Source organism: Boleophthalmus pectinirostris, unplaced genomic scaffold (genome assembly GCF_026225935.1).
Source record: "Boleophthalmus pectinirostris isolate CB_2022bp ecotype Guang Dong unplaced genomic scaffold, ASM2622593v1 HiC_scaffold_5, whole genome shotgun sequence".
NCBI lineage: Eukaryota > Metazoa > Chordata > Actinopteri > Gobiiformes > Gobiidae > Boleophthalmus > Boleophthalmus pectinirostris.
In genome coordinates, this window is record NW_026571404.1 from 15328636 (window position 1) to 15352711 (window position 24076).

At 37.3% G+C, this 24076-nt stretch overlaps 1 protein-coding gene across 1 annotated transcript in view; it reads left to right on the forward strand.

Annotated features, from left to right (window-relative positions):
• Positions 1-24076, forward strand: part of LOC110168117 (phosphofurin acidic cluster sorting protein 2-like) — a 60584-nt gene that overhangs the window by 18725 nt on the left and 17783 nt on the right. The window contains exons 4-10 of the mRNA XM_020933524.2: positions 3382-3544; positions 7613-7704; positions 9467-9547; positions 9870-9929; positions 15317-15468; positions 17394-17487; positions 22128-22211. Of these exons, the coding sequence (XP_020789183.2) occupies positions 3382-3544; positions 7613-7704; positions 9467-9547; positions 9870-9929; positions 15317-15468; positions 17394-17487; positions 22128-22211 (726 nt within the window). The remainder of the gene's footprint in view (positions 1-3381; positions 3545-7612; positions 7705-9466; positions 9548-9869; positions 9930-15316; positions 15469-17393; positions 17488-22127; positions 22212-24076) is intronic.

The window sequence follows — 24076 nt, forward strand, 5'->3', positions numbered from 1 at the left end:
TTTCTCATCTCATTTGCTGTTTTAGACCCTCTTCTTCATATTGTTAAAATCATTTGTCCTAGAGGTGTGTATGTGAGAACGCTCCACTCCACAGGCCCCTCTCTGTCGGCCTAATTACAGCTGAAGCCCTGTCCAAATTCAGACTCTGCTCATACTCAACAATGGCCTCCGGGGGCAGTTGACTGGCAGCTCATTACAATACTAATGCTATATTGTAATTTCACCTCTGCACTGTTTGGGAGCTCGTCATAAACAGAAAATCTCCATGAATAAAACTAAATTGGCCCACAGTGTTTCCTGTATTCAGTAAATGTATTAAGTTCTGACATATATAGTCCTAAGTGTAAAATATATTTTTTCTTCCCAAGTACAAGATGACTAAACCAGAATTAATTACATGTAGGTCAAGGCAACGTGGGATAAAAGAAAAACTAATGATATACTAAAACTACACAATATAACTGACTCTAGACAAAATACTTAAAGATGACTTTCAATGATATTTGTTCTAACTTGTGGTACATTCTTTAAAGGAAACTTTTGCTTTCACATCCTCACTTCCTTTTTCTGTCATCATTAGTGTTTTCAGCATCAGCAGAGCTTCCACAGTGAGTTTTAAACTGGTCTGGATGTTAGTAGTTTGTTGCCAATCTGTGTCCTGTTACAGTCTACAAGGAAAATCAGCTGCAGGTCACGATATTCTGATATTTTGTATACAGAAGCTATATGATTTGACTCTATTAACATTCATTTTAAACAATATACACTACTTGTTAAAAGTTTTAGAGCACCCTAATTTTTCCAGTTATTTATTGCAATTCAAGTCCAGTGAAGAGCTTGAAATGGTACAAAGGTAAGTACTGAACAGACAGAGGTTAAAAAAAAGATGAAAGACTCAAAACACAAGTCGAAGCTCTGCCAAAACTACCTCAGGAAATAAAGAACAAGATGGTAAACTTGAAAACATGGAGTATCCAGCACAGTCTCCAGACTTAAACCCCATCGAGCTGGTTTGGGATGAACGGGACAGAAGAGTGAAATCCAAGAAACCTACAAGTGCCACACATTTATGGGAATTTCTGCAACAGACTTGGGAAGAACTTTCTGAAGAGTATTTGATTTCTATTGTAAAAGCTGTTCAGCTGTTATATCTGCCAAAGGTGGACACTTTCATGAATCAAAACTTTAGAATACGTTTTGGTCAACAGTAAACAGTAAAAAACTGGAAAAAGTGTGGTGTTCTAAAACTTTTGACCATTAGTTTGAGTTAATACTTACTAGACAATAAACCATAAATCCAGAAACATGGACAAAATCAGGACCAAACCAGGTCTAAGCCATAATAACTTGAGCAAAACTGGGATTTAACCAAGTCTATACCAGGACATAACAAACTAAAATGGATTTAAATAAAAAACTCCTCACAATATTTCTACTCCTGACAAAATTGTGTATTCAATTATGCAGGTAATTTCCAAATATCTTTGCTAATATTTTGGACAGAAGTGGCTTTGTCCTTGTATAGCAATTCATTATGTGTAATATTGAAAGCACCCTCTCAAATAAACTCCAATAGAGGACTCATCCCCGATTCAAAATGTCTTATGCAAACTAGTTTTCTTCCCTAAACGGCGTGAGTAAATTGACTTGGCTCATTTAAACATTCAGAATGGGAAAAAGATGAGTGTTGTGATGTGCTAAGAGAGATTTATACAGAAAGCGTAAAGCCACAGATTGTAATCGGGGCTGAGTTTACTCAAGCAGAACGCTGTGTGCGACTGAAGCCATCACAATCTCGGCTGGATCAGTGTCGCTTCAGAAATGAGAAACCCAGATAAAATTCTTCCATTTTTTCCCCACATGAAAAGAAATATTGTTTGTTCCTTTATTCAATTTGGACATGGTGGCCTGTGAAAGATGTCTGGATTAGGAGAAGTATAATAGCTTTTGAAGCACCATAAAAACTGTTAAACTGCAATAAAAATCAGTGAATTGTTTTAAAGCTTTTAGTAGTTTTGAAGAATTATACTGATTGATTGAGACATAATGTTAGATTGGGCATAACTTCACATAAGAACTTTCAGTGAACTTGCTATAACATTTGAGTAGTAGAAAAATTCACAATTTGAGTCAGCTTTAAAGATGCACTATGTAACTTTTCTGGTGAAGGGTCTGTCACCCGTTTATCAGTACGGAGATATTATAGCTTTACCTGCAATGTCATACAGTCTTAGCCAAAAGTAGCCATGGTTACATAAATACTAAATGTGTTCAATGCCATACTGTGGAACATTCCAAGCACACAAAAATTCTCACATAATTAACAGGTAGCAAACCCTCCACCAGAAAAGGTACACAGTACACCTTTGACTTTCAAATAGATTATTGCTATTGAGAAAATTATGTTAACCCTTCCAGCCTGATGGTGTCGTATACAATACCTGGGCATATGTTTTATATAACCATGTATAACTTTCCAACCATAAAAGATGGAAACGTACTTTTTCTCACTTGAAAACCTGAGTATTGTGGCTTTCCGAGCATATTTCCAGCATTATCCTACGTCACATGCATGCTGTTTAATAATGTAGGGAAAATTAGTGTCCAATAAGAACTTTGTTTTTCACCAGATGCATGTGTTTCATCCATTTTCTTTGGCCCAAACTTTGCCAAAGAGTGTAGTGAGTCAAGATGGTTGATTGCTCTGAGCGTCTGTGTTCATAACAATTGAAAAAGCCATTCTAAGTGCACTTATTTTCCAAATAAATGGCAAATTACGCATATTGGTCTGCCTAATTGTGCATCCCTTGCTATTTTTATTTGGAAGATTTCCCTCAGAATGTAGAAATACAAATATACACCATGGAAATGCAGGAAGTGATCTGGCTGTGTGCCCTGGACTTGACTTGTTTCCATGACTGGCACCAGTAAAGTAATCGGGTGATTGCACTTTTTTTGTTTTGAGGGCAATAAAGATACTTTTAGTTTACTTACAGACTTGATATTTTGTAGCCACAGCCCTAAACTAAGCATTTTTTATGTCCAAAAAGTTGTTTATACATGTTTGCTGTGTATTTCTGGCTTTTATTACAGCCATATGACACAACTACAGCATGCAGATTGTGAAATAACAGGTTGTACTGAAAAAAGGATGTATAATGCTTCATTAGGGGGTAAAAGGGGGAGTTTCATTAGCACAATTAAGAAAGAATCCAGGCAAGGACAAATGTACTAAAATTGTCCTTCGGTCTTGAAGGGTTAAACTAAGGCAACACTGGTACATCAGGTTGAATTGGCCACTTAAGTATTAATTACTGCTACTACTACTACTACTGTATTCTTTTGATTTGACCATGTTAACCCTGGTTACTGTCTGTGCAGGTGATGCAGCACCCCACAGATGGCGGTCAGATCCTGGGTTTACACAGTAACGTGAAGGAGGCTCCGGTGCGAGTGGCCGAGATCAGCGTCTTCTCTCTGTCCTCTCAGCCAATCGACCACGAGGACGGCAGCGGGCAGGCGGGGCGCAAGACCAAGACCTCAGGTGAGTGTCCAGAGAGAGAAATGTAATGTCATCAAGAAAATAAGTCATAATAGGTTAAATAATTTGTTTAATTATTTAGTTAACTTCTTTTTTTTACACTGTCATTATTTTTAACATACATTTTCTGAAAAGTACCGGGTTTTTGAGTTTGAGTAAAGACACATTTCACAATTAGTAAGTCTTGTCGTGAAGTAATGCAAGGCAATTTGTTGTAAGTCATTTTAAGTGCTTTTTACTACATCTTTGGCTTCTTCTGTTGGAGGTTCATTCATTTTTCTCTCTAAAAATAATTGTCACAAGTTACTAAACCAAATGGATTAAATACACTGTATAATATCAAACAATAAGCTCTATTCATGCTTATGTCACAAACCAGGAGACATTTTGAAAGATGCGATTACAGTTTCCGCCGGGCTCTGTTCATAGTAATAAGTCTGATAAATCTAGAAAAAATGAGACAATGGCCCAGTTTTCTTCAATTACACGTCATTGTAGCGCATTATTTTCGGCTAATCAACAATTACGACCATACCGCAGTTTTCATCATTTCCCCACGGACACACAAGCACCGGGTACACGCGATTAGAAGAGATGATTCGCCAAATTCAAGATTATTCCAAACAATCTTCATTTTACCGCTGATGACATTTACTTCAGTGGGTTAAATCACAGTCAGCAACTACACCGGAAGTTGTAATCACATCTTTCCAAACGTCTTCCTGGTTTATGACGTAAGCGTGAATAGAGCCTATTGTTACCGAGGTCACAATGGCACGGTGTTATCATAAAGTAGTAGAGATAATGAAAGGTAAATTGCTGTACACAACTTTTTTTCTGTTGACGTTTTAGTTTGGAAATTCTCTGAAAGTGTATTGTTATAACATATTAATTTCACTATGACAAAACCAAACTATTAACACCATCCAATTACAAAGGAAGGGACATACAAGGGCGTCACTTGGCAGTCTGGACCAGCCACTCGCTATTAGGACACGCTACTGATTCGCACCAAGGGTATACTAGATCAAATTTACATTGCAAACATGATATTGAAGGGTCAACACAGTATAATGCATTGGAGAGAGGTTGTTTTCCAGCCAAAATTGTGACCGTCTTTTTGACCCCTATTTGGCTCAGTGGGACCGGCCTGCCCCCACGCCCCTAAACCGTGGGTATAATTCTGGCCTCCGCCCTCGCTCCCCTTCGCCACATGGCTTTTATTTCCCCAGTGAGGACATGCTTCACTGTATTAGACCCAGGCCAAGTTCTGGGCCAAGGATATGTTATTCTCTTCAGCCATGGCAGTTATGTGGATTTGAGAGACCAACAGATGTGCGGGCTATCACCTTACCCTGCTCTAATTCTGGGAGAGGCTGGAGAGAGAGGGGAGAGGAGGGGGGGAATAGCTGGAGCGGTCCCGTCATGTTCTGGATGTTATTAAAGAGGCCAACATAACAGATGAGCTCATGGGACAAGCATTAGACCAGTGTCACAACCAAGAAGAAAGACCTGTGCAGAGTTTATCTTTCTGCTTAATAATATCCAGGAATCAGGAAAGGAAGGAAGGAAAAGAAGTAGAGAGGAAGTAGTGGTAAACTGATCGCTCACCTGAATGCCTGTTAGCTGTTCAACTGTGAAATCTACCTGGATGGGAAAGATACCGTAGATATACAGTAGGAGATGTGCCAACGCAGCGCTACAGCAGTATAGTTTGGTTTATACTGTATTTTTCGGACTGTAAGTCGCTCTGGAGTATAAGACGCACCAGCCAAAAATGGCATAATGAAGAAGAAAAAACATATAAGTCACACTGGACTATGTCGCACTTTTTGGGGGAAATTGATATTGTAAAATCAGATACCAGGAACTGACATTTCATCTTGAAAGCCAAGTTATAGTAATAACAATAGAACAGAGAACAACAGGCTGTTAACGTCACATATTAAGAGTTCTTCAGATAACTATAGCATAAACAACAGAACAGAACACGTTTACCAAACTCTCCATCTCAGTTCAAATCACTAAATCCATTGAATTCTTCATCCCGTGTCACTTCTGATCAACTCCGTGATCTCCGATGGTAAAAGGAGTCCAGGCTTTGTCGATCCATCATGTGACTTCCAGGAATGTTATATGGCGCACCCTCCTGGTTACTGTGAAGCTGTGTTCTCCATAAAACCTTTTCGCCAGTTCCTCACAAGTTTCTTGGTCACTCCAAACTTTCTTTCTGCTGCTCGATTGCCGTTTTCGGTTGCATATTTTGCTACTTGCAGCAGGAGAGAGGCCCTTTCTGCAGGAGACATGCGCAGTAGAGCCAAGTGACAGTGGTATAGGAGTAACAAGAGTAGCAGATACTGACACACAAGCCTAGAGCGCCCCCTTGCGGCTGTCAGTGTGAAAATTTTAATATATAAGTCGCAAAAAGTGTGACTTTTTAAAGACTTGTTGTGCTTATGTCTGCTAGATAACTAAAATCAATGACATCCTTGGATCATTATGTTAGAATTTGCACATTTTAAATTACAATAATCTTCTAAAACAACTTAAAGAAAGAAACAAAGCTGCTCACTTCTGCATGATTTGGAGATAGTTGTTGAAGTTAAGCTCTCCTATTGTGTTGTACATTTGTTTTTATTTTATTATGTTATATTCTATTGCTGTTGCTTTTTTCTCTCTCTTTTTTTCTTTTTGATTTGCTATTCCCTTTTTTGTAGCCCTTATTTCTGTCAGATGTTCTTGTACTCCCCCATACATAAAAAAACGAAAGTGTTAATAAAAAATTGATCACAAAAGAAAAAATAGCAATCTAAAATTCAATGCTAAGGAAAGGCTTGATGCTCAAAACATGTTATGATACCACAATGATAATAAAATATATTTAGTGTGTAGTATAATGTAGTATCAATACTTGTTTAATTGAGTATCTAGTTTTGATATTTGGTTTTCGTGGGTTGTATTTGGGTAGTGTTTTTTTTTTCAGACAACTCTAATCAGTAATAATTTAAAACTATTTTTCTCGCACATATTGCCAAGCTGTCCATGTCTGGTGTTGTCCTTAGTATTTTCTCTTACAGCAGAGTACTTCCTCTCCACATCTCTATACACCAGTGACTAGATTGAAAACAGTTGCTCTAATACAACATTGACCTTGAATCTGCTCGTTGTAGGGCCAGGGGGTTAACTTTATTTCTCATACAGACGCGTGGTGGTGGGAAACCGTCTGGAGCTGTCTTCTTTAGTTTGACACAGCCCAGACCTGCACGTATTATTTTTAGTCGTGCGGCCAGTTTTCCTGCATCAATTATCTTATATTTTTACAAGAAATTTCCTGACGACAAATTCAGAAATGTTAAACCAAAGCATTTTTATTAGACACGAGATCCGTTTTCCTGCTGTAGTTATCTTACCATAGCACTAAATAACCCTATTCCAGAGTTAAAGGTGCATTTTGCTCCATGGAGAAGTCATCTAGAATGTTCCTCAGTATGGCATTTAACTTATCTCCATGGAAACAAGCCAGGTTACACTGTAAGAATGTATATCAAGGTATTTTGGGACATAAAAACATCTGTAATAGATTAAATATGTAGTATATGTAAGATGTAAGATGTTTATGTCATACTGTAAGCAATCACATCTCCATGGAGACACACACATGGCACACACTTCACCAGAAAAGTTACACAGTGCTTCTTTAAAGGTGCATCGTGTAAGTTTTCTGGTGGCGGTGCTTTTCTTCATGGAGATGTTGTGCTTTGTCTGGAATGTTTCACAGTATGGCATTAAACCTTTCTATCTTCATGGAGACCAAACTAGACAAAGTTACAGGTCAGATCTGTGGAGAGGTGACCCCACTCAAGGTAGAGCTGTTTAATGCCGTGCTGTGGAACATTCCAGGCAGAGCAATGACATATCCATAGGAATGTGCAGCTAACAAACCCCCAACCGAAAATTAGTTACATAAAAAGTTACATAGTGCACCTTTAAACACCATAACCCTTTTGAATGTGCTCCATGTAGTGATGCGATAATGATTTCTCCTTGTGTGTTTTTTGGGGCTCTCCTCAGACCGCTCTCCGGACATGGACAACTATTCTGAGGAGGACGATGACAGCTACTCGTCTGAGCAGGAAGCCAGTGACGACGCAGTGCACGGCCAGGTCAGTGTCCACAAATACACACCAGTATTACAGTAGTGCTACTTCGCCAGCAAGTGGACATTTTAAAATGATATATTGTAATAGCTGTGTATTATGACCATTGGTATGTTCTCTGGCGTAACACAGAAGCAGACTGTTGTACTGACTCACTCTTTTTATTCATTATTACTATTACTTAGAATAATCTTTGTTATCGGAAGTTCATGACCCATAAAATATTATAATTAAACTGCAAGGACATGAAAAGACTGAGGTTAAAGTCAGTACAAAAAAATTCCAAAATTATCTGAATCTCTCAAATGCCATAATTTCATGCAATTACTGTAATCATCAACCTCCTGAGATTTTTAATTTTCTACATGGCTAATCGCTGCCGGGCAAAAACATCTCAAAACAACAAAAATGCAATCACTATAGCAACAACAATTTAATGCCTGTTACTTGTTTAAACAGTTATGGTAAAGTTAAGAGAAAATCAGTCAACTATTTTATATTAATCCCCAAAGAGCAATTCAGTTTGCAGATGTCTGGTCATGTCAACAAACTATAAATAAAATTATGTACATACAACATACAGCTTACATTCTCTTAGTGTTTCAGGGGACACATTAACAAGATAGCTTTCCATTTAAAAGTTTGATCGCAAAGGAGAAGATGATAAATAACATTAAAAATACAGACACTAAACAAGGACTGAACTTCGGTAAAATTTAGTGTAAAATTTACTCAAAAGACGCTACTGAAATTTTTCTTTAGACCAGACCTCTGTCCAAACCACTTGAACTGGCCTTATGAGGCAATCCTCAAAAGTTGTCATGGCCTATTTTTTTATTACTTTTTGGCAAATAATAACACGTCTGCATCTTGTTTATTGTTGATTTTTCAATTAAAAAATTATATTTGTATGAAGTGTATATATTTAAATAATTATATCAAGTATTTACATTTGCCGCCAAATTTTCGTCACCTGACAAGCTCGAGATCAAACAGTGACAGTCAACACACGGGCAGAGTTCTGTAGTGAAATTAAGGACAGCAAAATGGCGAATGTTAACGTATGAAAAGTTAACAGAGTGCTGAGTTTTCAACAGTGAATGAATGAATGAATGCTTATTTGGACAGTAATACATAGAACATGCGTAGAAAACGTAAATACATAGATATAAAAAGTAAATGTTGATTTTTCTATAATAATAAGCAAAAATAAATGTCACGCAGATTTTACTTGTGTCCGAAAAAGAACAGTGGACGACAGATAATTTTTTTGTTCAGTGTAAGGACCGTGCAGTTTGTCTGATATGTAAAGAAAGTGTGGCAGTTTTCAAAAAATATAATCTGCGTCGTCAGGGTCTTACAATTCTGTTATATGGCCTACCCAACCCTGCCCCCATCACAGTCAGGAGTGATAATAGAGAAAAAAGTTTGGTGACCCCTGCTTTAGACAATAGAATATGATTTTCAGCATTAAATCGTAGTATCCATCCATTTTCTTCTGTTCTTCTGGGGTTGGGTCGCAAGGGGAAAATCTTTTTTCAGTTCCTTTGTGGTCCATGGGTGTGCATTAGTCTATGTGGTCTTTATACTTGTTCTGAGCTCAACATCATTCTAAAGCTATTCGGAAAAAGGTTCATTTTTGTCTTGTAACGTGACTTTTTTAGTATTGATAGCTGCTTAAATGAGTAGTCTCGATTAGTATTTCATTACTTACTTTTAACGACCCTATTTAAATGGACTAATAAATGCTTTTCCCATCTAACTATAGGATCTTTACGATGAAGACGATGAGGTGAGAAAGCCGAAGAAGGCGAGACGGAAAATGATCCGAACCACCTCCATGACCAGGGTAGGTTTCTCTGTCTCTCTTCTATAAAAGTTTTGTGTTTGACAATCATTTACCCCCTCATAACCTCTTAGACCTGTGTTTGTCATTGGACACGCTTTTAGGAGCCAGAGCACTCCATGTTCCCTTTGCCTAAACCATTAGTGAGACTTGGATGAACATGTAAATGAATGCGAGGTTCACTGGACTGAGTCAAATAATGTCCTTTGTGAATGAGTAAACCAATGACTGAGAGAGCCCATAAAACAACAGCCAAGCAGTCATGCCAATTTAATCTGCCTGTGTCTCTCACTGTGCATTAATTAAGTATTTTGTTTTTTTGTAGCAACCCAACTTTAAGCAGAAGTTTGTGGCCTTGTTGAAGAGGTTCAAAGTTACAGATGAGGTGAGTGGTGTGAAATATTATAACTTTAATTAAGCCCAGTGCGACAGAAGGATTCCAAAATGTCAAATACTTCCCAATCAAATTTAAAAATGCCAGTGTGCCACTAGCCCTGAAAATTATTTTAAGTTTAACCCCTTAACACCGACCGTCACAAATATGCAACAAACCGTTTGGAGCAAGATATATGTTTCTAGTTAAGCATTTGTTTCTTGTACAAATTAATAATCTCAATTTATTTTACCATCTACTTAAGGCAAAAACAGACACAAAACTTTTTTTTACATGCATGTATATAAATTCAGGCGTTAAGGGGCTTTTTTTTCAAACAGACACACATATTGGTTGTTACTAGAACATTTCCAGTATTACTAGGGATGTAATAATAACCAAAATATCGTGATATCGTCAAAGTTCTCACAATAATATCGTGGACCATCACAATATATCGAACTACGAGTCTCTTTGCTTAAATTAAGAGTTATAGTACAGCAATAGCTAAAAAAAAAAGACAACGGAACTATATAGATCATGATCCTTTGCTCCATTTCAGTGCAGACTACAAGAAGAAATAAGTTCTAAGCACTTTTAAGTCTTAGTTCTTTGGATTAAGTCTTGTCAAGGCATTTTAAGAGGAAAAAGTAGCATATTAACAGTTTTGCAGCCTCTACAAAATATCACAGTAAATATCATACCATGAGATGTGTATCGTGAAAATATTGTACAAAGAGATTTGGATATTGTAGATCTCTAGTCATGAGCCTCCCCACCATATAATGAACTTTCCCACAATATCCTAATAAATATCGTACTGTGAGGTTCATACTGTGACGATATCGTATCGTGAGACTTGGATATCGTTACATCCCTAAGTATTACACAAGCGTCTCATGATGGCTGTTATTCTATTCAAGGGCAATTTGTTACATTTTATTTTTGAAAATGTACAATTTACAACAATTTACTCAGAGGCACGGGTTGAGGTATGGATTAATTAATTAAATAAATAATTAAAGCATTAATGTGTTAATGGTATATTCATTTGTTTACTTATTTATTTGTTTTATTTATTTCATTCATAAAGTATAAAAAGACATCAACATTGTCACAACATCAAACATAGAAGAAATGAATGAAAAGGAGTCGATAGAAGAGAAATTTTATGTTATCTGCCCCCCTTTCCAGACAAAACATCAACACCAGTAGCTACTTCAGAACATTTCAAAACGGTACATTTCAGTTCAGGCACAATTATTAATCAATTGCAAACAGAAATCTTCACTATTATGCACAACAACTTAGTTTTCTTTTTCATACATACACATTGCATTTGATTTTATATGTTTTTTTAAATGCCATCATTGTATTTGATTCTTTTATGTCTTCGTCAAGACTATTCTATAAATTAACTCCTTTCACAGTAATGCTTCGCTCCATAACCTTGGTTCTGAATCAGTTTTTTTTTTAAACATATATAAGTTCCTTTTAAATTGTAGTGGCTTGTTCTTATCTCAAATAGACTTTAAATATTTACAGGTAATACACTGCACTTTGCTTTATACATTAGTTTGAGGATACTTAAGTCAACAATATCATGCATTTTCAACACTTTAAATTGAACAAAAAATGTTTATATGTGATCTTTCTAACTGTGGCCCTTATATGGGAGTGTGCTGACAGTTACAGTACAGTACATATGTGTAAAATATAATCAATTGTCATTTCAGTCTAAATACGTCCCCTTATTTAAAGATAACTATTTGTAGAAGTATATATTAATTTCATAAAATGCTTCTAAGTTAATCCATAATGTATGTAAGGTGCATTTCTATCAGGGAAACACAATAGCTATTGAAATGTATATTGTGCAACAGTGCAAACCCATTGAACACCTTGAATAACAAACAAAATACAGTCTCTCTGCTTATGTAAGTCTGCCCCGGTTCCTCACACATTTGAATAGTTTGTCAGTGGGAGTCATCTATTACTGAATCCATTAGAGACCTTATTGTGCATCATTTAATCTAATGATAAACGGAGGCTTGGACTTGCCCTGTTTCGCCCTGTTGTTCCCGGCTCAAGTGCAGAATGAATGTTCCTGAGGATTGTACATAAAAGAGTTTAATCAGGTCAGCACCATTTTGTATGCATAGACTGTGAGTGTCCATTAGCAGTAATCCATGCCTTTATAATGATAATAATTACCTCAGGTCTACTTATGCTATGGGTAAAAGGGAGATTTTCAGTCCCAGAGGATTGTGGTTTTTAAATCCCTGGATAAGAACCACAAATGTCCAGCTGTAATGAGATAAAGTTGTACTTAGATGTATGCTGTAGGCTGAACGGTGAATTGCAATCCATTTTTACTTGCTTCTGTGTTAATAATTGCTATCCATAGACTAGCAGGATATTTTTCTCACACTAAAAAACTGACACTGTGTTGGAGACTGAATGTGCAATATATGTAACTGTTGATTGGATTACAAGGGAATATAAAATGACAACTATTTAAGTTTGTTTACAGTACATGTGGAAAGTAGGTGGTTGCTCACTTAATTTAGACGTGAACATTCAGAGCTGAACACAAACATTCAGAAATGGTTACTGCTGATTATAAAACAAAACTACTCTTATTTTGTGTTTAAAAATCAAAATTATAATTCGCTAAAAAAATGAAATACTAATGTTTTTCATTATAATTGTTGTATCCAAATCAGTATTGAGTATTGAGACTTTACCTTAGTATCAAACTCAAACAATAAAAGGTCCTCGGTTACTGGAATACAATAATATTTTAACAACAGATATATTTTCAGAAAGTGTGTGTGGTTAGGGCTGTAATTTTAGTTTTTTTCTAAGTAGTCAACTAGTCAGCAATTACTGTTTCAGTGTGTCGACTAGTCAAACAATTTATTCTGATTTTCTTGCAGCCTTACTTGACTAGGTAGTGATTTTCTGACCTTGCATAACCAATTCTCAGACAAAAACAAGATAGACCATAGATGGATTCTAGTCATAGTATTATATACTTGCTGAAAATCTATTTAAAATCATTAGTTTATATTAAGATTAAGAGGTTCAGTCACACTTTTGGTCCTGTTCTAAGTTTAGTTCTGCTCTAGTCAAGATTAAGTTGTGGGTTTTGGGTTGGGTTTAGTCCCTGTTTTTTAGTTAATGTGTAAGTAGACTTTTGACTGGATAGTGTGGGGTAGTAATTTGCAGTGTCTCCTGGTGCGTCTGCTCCAGTCAGTGGCACTAGTGTGTGAGACTTAACCTGCCTGTTGTGTAAAATGCCCTGGTTCAGTCGAGGAGGTTTGTGGAAGCTGCAGGTGCTGATCTTTTATCACGTTCTACCTCTAATCCCCTCCCTGTGTCAGACGGCCGGTCTATAAATACATGGGCCACAGGAGGGATAGAGAGGGAGCGAGAGATGGAGAGATAAAGTAGGGAAGGATAGAGAGAGAGAGAGAGAGAGAGGGTGAGGCAGAGACAGGGTGAGGCAGAGACAGAGGGTGAGGTGAGAGTGAGGAAGGAAAGCAGAGGGGGAGAGGAAGGAGAGAGGGGAACACAGAGAGAGGCAGGAGAAAACATGAGGATGAGAGGAAGAGGAGAAACAAAAAGTTGTAAAAAGGTAGGATAGAGCAAATGTATGAAGAAGAAAGAGCGAGGGAAAGAAATAGATTAAAAATGAGGATAGTGGAGGCTAAAAAAAGCAAGAAGAAGACAGAAAATGATGAAAAAAGACAGGTAAAATGGTGTGAGAGAGATAGGATGGAGAGATCTTTATTTGTCCCACAACGGGTACATTTTTAAGAACAGCTAGAGAATCGAAATAGGCGCTCAAAAGTCAACATAAATAAATATTAGATACATAAAGAAGACAAATGAGACAGAAAATACAGCAGGTAAGGTAGAGAGATTGGTTTGAGGAAGTCCGGTAGAGAGAGAAAGAAAGCGAGGCCTAGACAGAGAGAGGGGAGGGGGACTAAAGGAGTAGAGAGAGACGGAAAGAAGGGAGCCGAAGAGTGCGAGTGAGATGGGGGAGGGACAGCCTGTTTATCTGCCTCCTGCCAGCTTCTGCTCTTATGGAGTGGCATTAATCACCTGATTAGTCCAGAGCTGCCTGCGCTCTGCTCCTGTGATATACCTCCCCACAGAGCAGCCCAAAGCTCTCAGCAATCACACAGCGCTCACTCACCTTTTAATTGACCCGCTTAGGACCAATACACACAGATATTTATACCATAGACACCACCATTTAACTCATGTATAAGTAAACATGCTCAATCAATCACTTAATCCTGCGTGTGTTTAATAGTCGCTAATTTAAAACCTTTATTACACTGAAGTGGCGAGTCCATAAACTACTGCTGTCTACCTCTCTAATGTTACTTAACTATTTATAATCGAACACGGCACATAGGGGAATCATTCTAGCTGCTCTGTTGTCTCCACAGGTAAACTCTTTTCATTTTCCCCACTGACTTTTGACTTTTAAGAATTTTAATACACAGATTATATAGGCTAATAATGACATAATTTAAAAAAAAAAAAAGAAAATCTGGAAAAAATAATACATTTCTTCAATCTATTGCAAAAATATAGTCAAATTTTATTATAATTCCACATATTTAATGAAGGACAGATTGGGCTAATTGGCATCTAAAATATCTAGTTTCTTATTGCGCTGTTGAAGAGTTATTAGTTCTTTTGGGTATCATCAAGCTCAGTACTGAAATTGCTTACTGTTGAATTGAGGACAGAATAAAAATCATAATGTATTTTATTATTTCATTATTTTTATCATATTATTATTAGTAGGGGTGTAACAATATCCAAGTCTCGCGATACGATATCATCACGGTATGAACCTCACAGTACGATTTTTATTGCGATATCGTGGGAAAACTCACGATATGGAGGGGAGGCTCACGATTAGGGATGTAACAATGTCCAAATCTCTCGGTGCGATATTTTCACGATATACATCACACTGTACGATAATTATTGCGATATTTTGTGGAGACTAACAAAACTCTTAATTTGCTAATCCTTGACAAGACTTAATCCAAAGAACTAAGACTTAAAAGTGCTTAGAACTGTTATTTCTTCATGTAGTTTACACTGAAATGGAGCAAAGGATCATGGTCTATATAGTTCTCTCTTTTTTTAGCTATTGCTGCACCATAACTCTTAATTTAAGCAAAGAGACTTGTAATTTGATATATTGTGATGGTCCACGATATTATTCTGAGAACTTTGACAATACGATATCATGATATTTTGCTTATTTTTTCATCTCTGATTATTAGTACACATCTCAAAATCTCAAATTGCTTCCCAAAAAAGCTAAAAACACAACTGATGCATTATTATTCTTATCGCGACAGGTCCTGGACTCGGACCCGGTGGACCAGACGCAGGAGGTAGAGGAGGACCTGGACCTGCTCTACGACAGTCTGGAGGTTTATAACCAGAGCGACAGTGGGCCTGAGATGGAGGACAACGAGAGTGTTCTGAGCACGCCCAAACCCAAACTCAAGTATGTGCCATTAAATCTGCAGGAAATTACATCTGAGGCCATGATATGAATAATGCAAAGGTTTAATAAAGAAAACATTATATCAGCATGCAACATATTTTAATCATGAGTAAGGATTATACCGAGTCTATAGGAAAGGATGTATTGTACAGGCAGTGAATCTGGAAGGTTTATCTGAATTATAATCTATACACAACAGAGGAAAGAGTTCAGTCAGTTAAATTTATTATTATTAAAGTGTTTTGCTATTACATGAAAACATTACTATACTAGGCCTGTCATGATTACACACTTTGAAGCACAATATAGCTACAGAGAAATGATGTGATCAACGATAATCTTGAAACTACTTTGCGGCAGTGATACAAAGCAGGATAATCAGAGTAAACCTGTTTTTAAATGTACAGAACCATTAAAAGGTCTGAGCTGCAACAAATAAATAGCGGAATAAACCAATAATAGCAATAGATATGACTTATTCAACCCTCTACAGCTCAAATATTACCTCATTGCATAAAAAAATTCCAAAAATCTCCCCACTTTTGCAAAGAAATTGTATATGTTATATATACTGTTCCATCTACCATATAGACAACGCAAGGCAGTACTACCCAGCATACTAAAACACTTTATGACCGCGTGATAAAATAAGTTATGAGGCAAAATTAACATTAGTGAGTGGGATACGACTTAATGACCCATATACATTAAGTGCAGGTGGGTACGTAAATGATGAGATGAAATGGATTAAACTTCTGTGGTCGGACATCCACTTATACCTGATCAATACAACTAGCCCCGCCCCCAGGAGAGCCTGAAATCTGCTGAAATCATATAAGACACTGACATGATACAAGACAGGACAGCGGCTCTTTCTGCAGGAGACATGTAGAGCGTGAAGTGACATAGTGTGATAATCCCTCTATATTGAGTGATAAATCGATATAGTAATTATCGTGACAGGCCGAATAAATACTAGGGATGTAACAGTAACCCAAATATCGTGATATCGTATCATCAAAGGTTCTCACATGGACCATCACAATATATTGAATTACAAGTGTCTTTGCTTAAATTATGAGTTATGGTGCAGCAATAGCTAAAAAAAAACAGAGAGAACTACATAGACCATGATCCTTTGCTCCATTTCAGTGCGGACTACATGAACAATAGCAGTTCTAAGCACTTTTAAGTCTTAGTCGTTTGGATTAAGTCTTGTCAAGGCATTTTAAGAGGGAAAAGAAGCATATTAACAGTTTTGTTAGTCTCCACAAAATACTGTATCGCAATAAATATCGTATCGTGACGATATCGTATCATGAGATTTGGATATTGTGACAGGCCTACTAAATACTATTACAATAACATTTTAGAATATAGTATTACGCCCAATAAGCCTCAATAAAGCATGAAATGACTTAATTCATAAACAAATAGTTTATTGAGAAGAATTCAGGTTTAGTAACTACTTTATAACATTAACTTCTAACCTTTACCCCTTAGTTAAGTTACTAAACCAGAATTATTCCAAATAAACTATTAATAAATAAAGTGTAACAAAGAACTACCAGCCAAGAACTACATTTACTTTTGGCGAGGAGAAAATTCAGTTCAAATGTTAGTTTGGTTGAAGATGTTTCGCAGCTCATCCAAGCTCAATCCAAGCTGCTTCTTCAGTGGATGAGCAGCGAAACGTCTTCAACCAAACTAACTTTTGTCCAGTCGACAAACTGAATTTTCTCCTCGCCACGGATTCTACCTGGACGACTGAGGGATTCTTCATACATTTACTTTTCCATATGTTATTGCCACTACTGTTACACCTACAATACTGTTATGTGTTCTAAATCAATTTAACCTAGACACTTTCCTAGGAAAAATAGGATTTCTGTGTACGATTTAGATGGTGTTTTTGTTTGTTTCAGGCCATTTTTTGAAGGGATGTCACACTCCAGCTCGCAGACTGAGATCGGCAGCATCCACAGCCACAAGAGCCAGCAGAGGGAGCTGTCATGTCCCGTAAGTTCTCCTCTTTATTAGGAACTCCCTCTGCTCCTCCTCTGTTCAGCCTGTATCCCGGTGCTTCCTTTAAATGGACTAGCCTGTAAACACAGTTATGTAAGGCAACTGCCCCCGGGGTACTGTCAAAATGTCTGCCAACCCCTTGGTGCTGTTTATAGTGGTCCCCGGAGTCCCGCTCTGTCCGTTATACAACATGTGAGGAATCCTGCCTATGAATGCAATGCAACTGGGCTTGTCACGAGAATTACTATATCTATTTATCATCCCATAATAACTGGTTCTTATTTTTCTCGCTTACATTTGAGTTGCTGAAGGTGGAATAATTAACATATGTACAGCTTGTGATAGATTCTCTTTACTACTTTTTTTGACTACTTAAGTGTTTCACAGTGCTATTAATTATGGTTTGTTAATGGTTTCATTTAGACAAGGATTTTACAGGATTGTTATGTCTTGGATTATTGTCTTACTGGCATAAAGTGATATGTAGTTACTGAGTTTTGGTCAACTAAAGTATTTCGTCATAGTTTTTTTAAGTGTTCTGTTTTTGCTGACTAAAACAAAATGCAAACTGAACAAAAATTAATCAGTGATCAGTCACCAAATTGAAAAATACATACACTACGGTTCAAAAGTTTTAGTTTTTTGTGTCATTGCACTCTGAAGTGAAAGCATAGAATAAAGAAGCTATTTGAGTTAAAAAAATAAATAATGGAATCAATTTATAGAACAAAACATATTCTAAACTTTTGATTCATGAAAGTGTCCACCTTTGGCAGATAAAACAGCTGAACACACTCGTTGGATTCTTTTTACAATAGAAATCAAATATTCTTCAGAAAGTTCTTCCCCAGTCTGTTGCAGAAGTTCCCATAAATGTGTGGCACTTGTAGGTTGCTTGGCTTCATTCTTCTGTCCGGGTCATCCCACAACCAACTCAGTGGGGTTTAAGACTGGAGACTGTGCTGGACACTCCATGTTTTCAAGTTTATCATCTTGTTTTTTCCTTGGACTTTTTTTTCCTTGGACTTGTGTTTAATTATTGCAGGACTCCTTTGTTTTTGCATGCGATCTTATTATTATATTTCTGTCTGGGGTGTCTATGGCAGTCCATAGAATGCCTTGGTAAAAAGTTGTGAAATTTTGCACACTGGTTCAGGACAGTCTCATAGTCTTTCACAGCCAATTTGGGGTCAATAGGTCAAGAGATCTAGCGCCACCAACAGGTCAAATTTGAACGTGCTTTCACACTTATAACTATTCACCCATTTGTCCAATTGTCACAAACAAGGTGTTCTTGGAGTCCTTGGGCCAAGACGAGTTGATTGCACCCCATGACGTCATTTTCCACCATTTTGGATTTTATCAAAAACCTTCAAAATATATCTCCTCTCATAAATTTTGTCGAATCTTCTTGAAACCTGTCACACACAATCTTTAGACCAATTGTCACAAAAAACTTCAAATGAAATTTTCATTTAAGCCTTTGTTTTCTGGCAAATGACCATTAAACTTGTCAGCAAAGCTCCTAAACAGGAAGTGAGCTCGCTGCGCAGAGACGCTTTGACATATTGACACCAAACTTGATACCTGGACTCATGACCCCTCACTCTGGACCCTCAGAAAAATTTCTGACCTTCAACCTCTGGGGGGCGCTATAATTAGCAAAATGGTGATTTAAGTGATATCTCTTGATCTGTTTGGATTTCCAAGAAAATTCCTGTGCCTGCTGATGCTGTTTGACTCAGTGATACATGTCATAATGTTTATCACGTGACCATCTGCATTTGGCAGCCATGTTGAATTTTGTCAGAAAGGCTCTTTTTTGGGTATCCCATAGAACGCCTTGGCATAAAGCTATGAAATTTGACATGTTGATTCAGGCCAGTCCCATAAATTTCAGTAATTTTTGGGTCTCTACCTCAAGAGCTATAGCGCCACCAGCTGGTTAAATTTGGACATGCATTCATATTGACACCAAACTGCATAAAAACTTGTTTAAAGGGATATCTATTGATCTGCTTGGATTAAAAACGAAATTTCATTGTGCTTGTGTTACCATTCCTGCTCTTGCCTATTCTGCAGGCCTCCGCATTGCTGCTTGCAGCTATATTCTTTTATCTTTTTTTTGTACTATTTTGAGCTATTCATTGGACTTGCATGGCTTGAATTGCAATAAATAACTGGAAAAATTAGGGTGTTCTAAAACTTTTGACCAGTACTGTATATTTATTTTCTTATATTATTAAAAAGGAGTCAATCTAAGTTTTTCTTTTTGCACAGCGCCAAAACCGGTCATATACAAACTTGTCGATGAAATGCCCCATGAAGCAATGCAATGTAATTATCATCATAAGAATTTCAGTTGACGCAATGTAAACTAAATCTAAAACTAGACTAAACAAACATTTACTGGCTAAATTTACAAAAACTAAATTACAAGTGGTTGTCAAAATAAACTGTATCCTCAATATTACGGTTTATAATATTGTCTGTTATATTATATGGTGCACTTGGATTGAAAAAAATATGTTAAACAAAACTTCCTTAACGATACATTAGCTAAAAAAAATTGAAAAAGGTAAATACAAGAGCCGTGGAAAAACATTCTGCATTCAGTGTCTTAAAAACTTCATTGATTTACCATTACGCGAACTGAAAATTCTCCGAGAGGTGATGACACAAGCCCACTCTCTATGTCTTGGCCTAAATGCAAACCTGAAGCTCTCAGATTGGCACAGCAATGAAAACAGCACTTCTTTGCCCATTCCACCCCCGCTGGTCCTTTTTGTATTTATAGGGACTGACACCAAATGACCCCTTTGCTGCCATTGAAGACACAAATAAGCCCCTTCGGTCAGACATAAGATGGGATAAAGCAATTCCTCCACCCCCCCTCTCGGAGATTTACGGCTCTTGGAAAACAACAAGGCCGGAGAAAGAGGAAGGCATTTTTGACTTATGACACGGGCAGTCCTGTTTATAAATATCCCAGAATCCACTTTGGCTCGCAATAAAAATGACGGCTGCGTTTTGAGCGGCCGTAGCTCTACATTTGGCCCCATAAATGTCTACAGCCAAAGTACATAAACATCGACTGAAGGCAGATTGTAATACTTTGATCTAGTGAAAGAATTAATTAAGAAACATGTTACAAAATGTACTCCAACATTCAGGAATTTATAATGTGATTGGTTGCTTTGTTCTCCTGGGCTTTATAAATTGTGCTGTCATTTTATTTTAATAGTTCATTTAATTTTAAGTACACTTCTTTGAGACAGAAATGTTTTTTTTTTTTCAATGTGATTAAAGTAGTAAAGGTAATGGTCCGTAGATTGTCTAATGGTCAGTTTTATCTTAAGCACATTATTTAACATTGTTTGATTAGGCTTTTTATTAAAGGTGTATTATGTACCTTTGTGGAAGTCTTACACCCTCTTGTGTTCATAGTGATTTCTTTGGCTAGAATGTTCCACAGTACAGCTTTAAACATATCTATCTGGCATAAAATAAATGCTGGATGTAGGGCTGAACATTCTATCGTTTTGGACCGAAAATCTCAATCTCATACAACATGATTTTGGGAGCGTCAAAGCTGCATTTTTTTTTGCAGTGCTCCTAAAGCCCGATTCAAGGGCAGAGTTTAGTTTTGCATTGACTCAACGCACACTGCTGCGGTCGCCTTGTTGCCAGCGTTTTTGATTTATGGATCTGCGTCGAGGTCTATACACCACAAAGTAATTCACCACCACAACGCTACGGGTCTAGGATTTACAACTGGCGTTCGTGTAAAGTTTAACATGAATGAAACCATCTCGAATGCAATAGAAGCACAGAAAAGACTCACACTCATCAGCAGCACATCCTCTGTCACAAAAAGAACACATATATTTCACTCGTTGTGTCCTTTAGTCCGACAGAAGCTGACCACATCATGGCACAAGGGGTGAGCTGTTTTTTTCAGCGCTTATAGTTTATGCAAATTAGCCATGTGGTTTTAAGTTTAGCTTCTATAAAATCTAAACAGATTTGCGCAAAGCTGCATTAAACACATTATTACTTTATGAATTTTGAAAGAAAGGAAAGTGGAGTACAGGAAATGTATGTAGAGCAGTGGTAGAGAGAACCAGTCACTGCCCTTATTGTCTGCATAAATTGGGCTTTACAGTCCAAATCTCCGGTGCAGGACTCTGGTATGATGTAAGTTTCTGTGATGTTTGCAAATGTTCATGTGCACTAAAACTTGATTTGAAAAAAATCGTGGATGAAATCGAAATCGCAATATCTGCCAGAAAAATCACAATTCAATTTTTTCTTAAAATCATTCAGCCCTATTTGGGTGTTTTAATAATGCTAAAATACACTGAAAAACAAGCTTTCTAACACTCCTCACATCTGACCTTTAACTTGTATCACCTGTTTGACTCCATGGAGGTTGTACATTTAATTTCATACTGTTGAAAATATCCAGATGAATAATAACATGAATATTGCATAGTGTGCCTTTAAAATAAATAGTTTTTCGTTCGTGATAAAGAACAGGATTTATTTTTAATCTTCTTGAAACAAATTTACAGCCTGCTACATTCTTGTGTATATAATATAAAGTATATTTTGTTTTGTTTTTGATTTTACAGACTGGAGACTTTCTGACCGTAGACAGATGCAAAATGCAGAGCAGCCGGTACCATGACGACAGCATCAACGACGCCACTGCCGGGGTATGCTCTCCGACACTGCACTTGTATTTTTACTTTGTTTCCCTTTGGCTACTTCTTTTGTTGATGTTATTTTCTATCAGCGTGAGTGCCCTTCTCTACACATGGGTCCTAGTTATTTTCCAAGAAAGAGGAAGAGACAGGAGGAGGAGGGTCGGCTCTCTAAACAGTATAGTCATCCATTATAGATCAGTGGGGCAGACAGGAGACCTCGTGCAGAATAAATTGCATCTGATTGTTTGTGTTTAGTTGTTTGTTGTTGTCAGGTCAGTCTAACCTTGCACATCAGACTACCCTGACCCCCTTCTGTGTAGCATAAGAGCTCTGAGCACAAATCAAAACTAACCTGGATCTGAAATGTGATTCGAAAACCACAGGAACTAGAGTGTGTCTGCTCCCACCTGTGTCGAGATCATGACTTTTTACTCCTCTTCGTCACAGCGAGCTAGCATCATTATCTGGCATCAAACTCAGCCGATAAACTCAATTATTCAATAGGCAGCGTACCTCTGTCTCCTGTCCGCACCATCTAAGCCTTTCAAAGAGATAGGAGGAGTGAGGCTCTGATTAGTAATTCTGGCTTCTTGTGATTTTTTTTTTTTTTTTTCCTCATCGCACAACTCAGCACAAACTTGGATAAGGGAAGTAGAGGCCATCCATGGGTTTCAGAATGGAACTGTTGCCATAGCAATTAAACAAAATATGATGTCTTCAAAATGTCACCTATAGCAGGAAACTAAAACCCATCAAGTCAAGATCGTTCCATTGACATGAATCTTTGAATTAAATAATTTTTCTAATCCAATCCAATCCAACTTCATTTGTGCAGCACATTTTACCTAGCCTGATTCATCAGCCGGTTTCACTTAGTTTCACTTCATACAAGCCGTCTGACCTCATAGTGTTAGAATTCGTTCGCTCGATGGTAGGCGGGTACTTTTTATCATTTAACCAATCGCTGCTATTTGGTCGTGATGTATGTAATGCGCGGCTAACTGGTATATAAAGCTTTTCCCAAATCCCGTAGGAAGAAGAGAAATAACGTCTTTCCCCTTGATGAAATTCACCAAACATTCTCTTTGTTCTGGCTTTAAATCCTCGGTCTTGGGAATCGCTTGACAACACAGAATGTATGGCTCTTCACTGATTGGCTGGTGCCCGAACTCGCACTTCCGGGGTTTTTGCGAACCGTCTATTGTATTCTGATTCCTGACCTGGTCGCTGGAAAGAAATTAAATTGAGCAGAGGCAGTAGGTGGCGCTAGCCTGGCTACATTTTACCAACAAAAAGTCTCCAAAATGCTGCACAAAGTTGGCACAATATAAATGAACACATTAAACAAAATAAAGCATAAAATAAATAAATAAGCAACTCAATAAAAAACAAAACTAATACTAAAATTAGCAAATAGAAAAAGACCAAATAAAATTGATAAAAGACAGTTAAAGGACCACGCAATTCCATGTCGTGTTAAAAGCCAGCAAGTAAAAGTGTGTTTTTAAACGAGACTGAAAAAGAATCGAAGGGGCACTCTTAATGTGAGGGAGGAGAGTGTTCCAACGTTTGGGGACAGCCACAGAAAAAAGCCTGGTCACCCCAGCTTTTGAGTCTGTTTTTTTGGGACGACAAGTTGTGCACGAAGGATTGTAGTGAACAATGAGATCTGAAATGTACATTGAGGCCAGTCCGTGAAGTGCTTTGAAAACAAACAATAAAATTTAAAAATGAATGGGGAGCCAGTGCAATGAGGATAAAATAGGTGTAATATGTTCTCTACGACGTCCCAGTTAAAAGACATGCTGCAAAATTTTGGACTAACTGTAAGTGTGACAAGTGAGCTTGGATGGTACCAGTGTACAGTGCGTTAC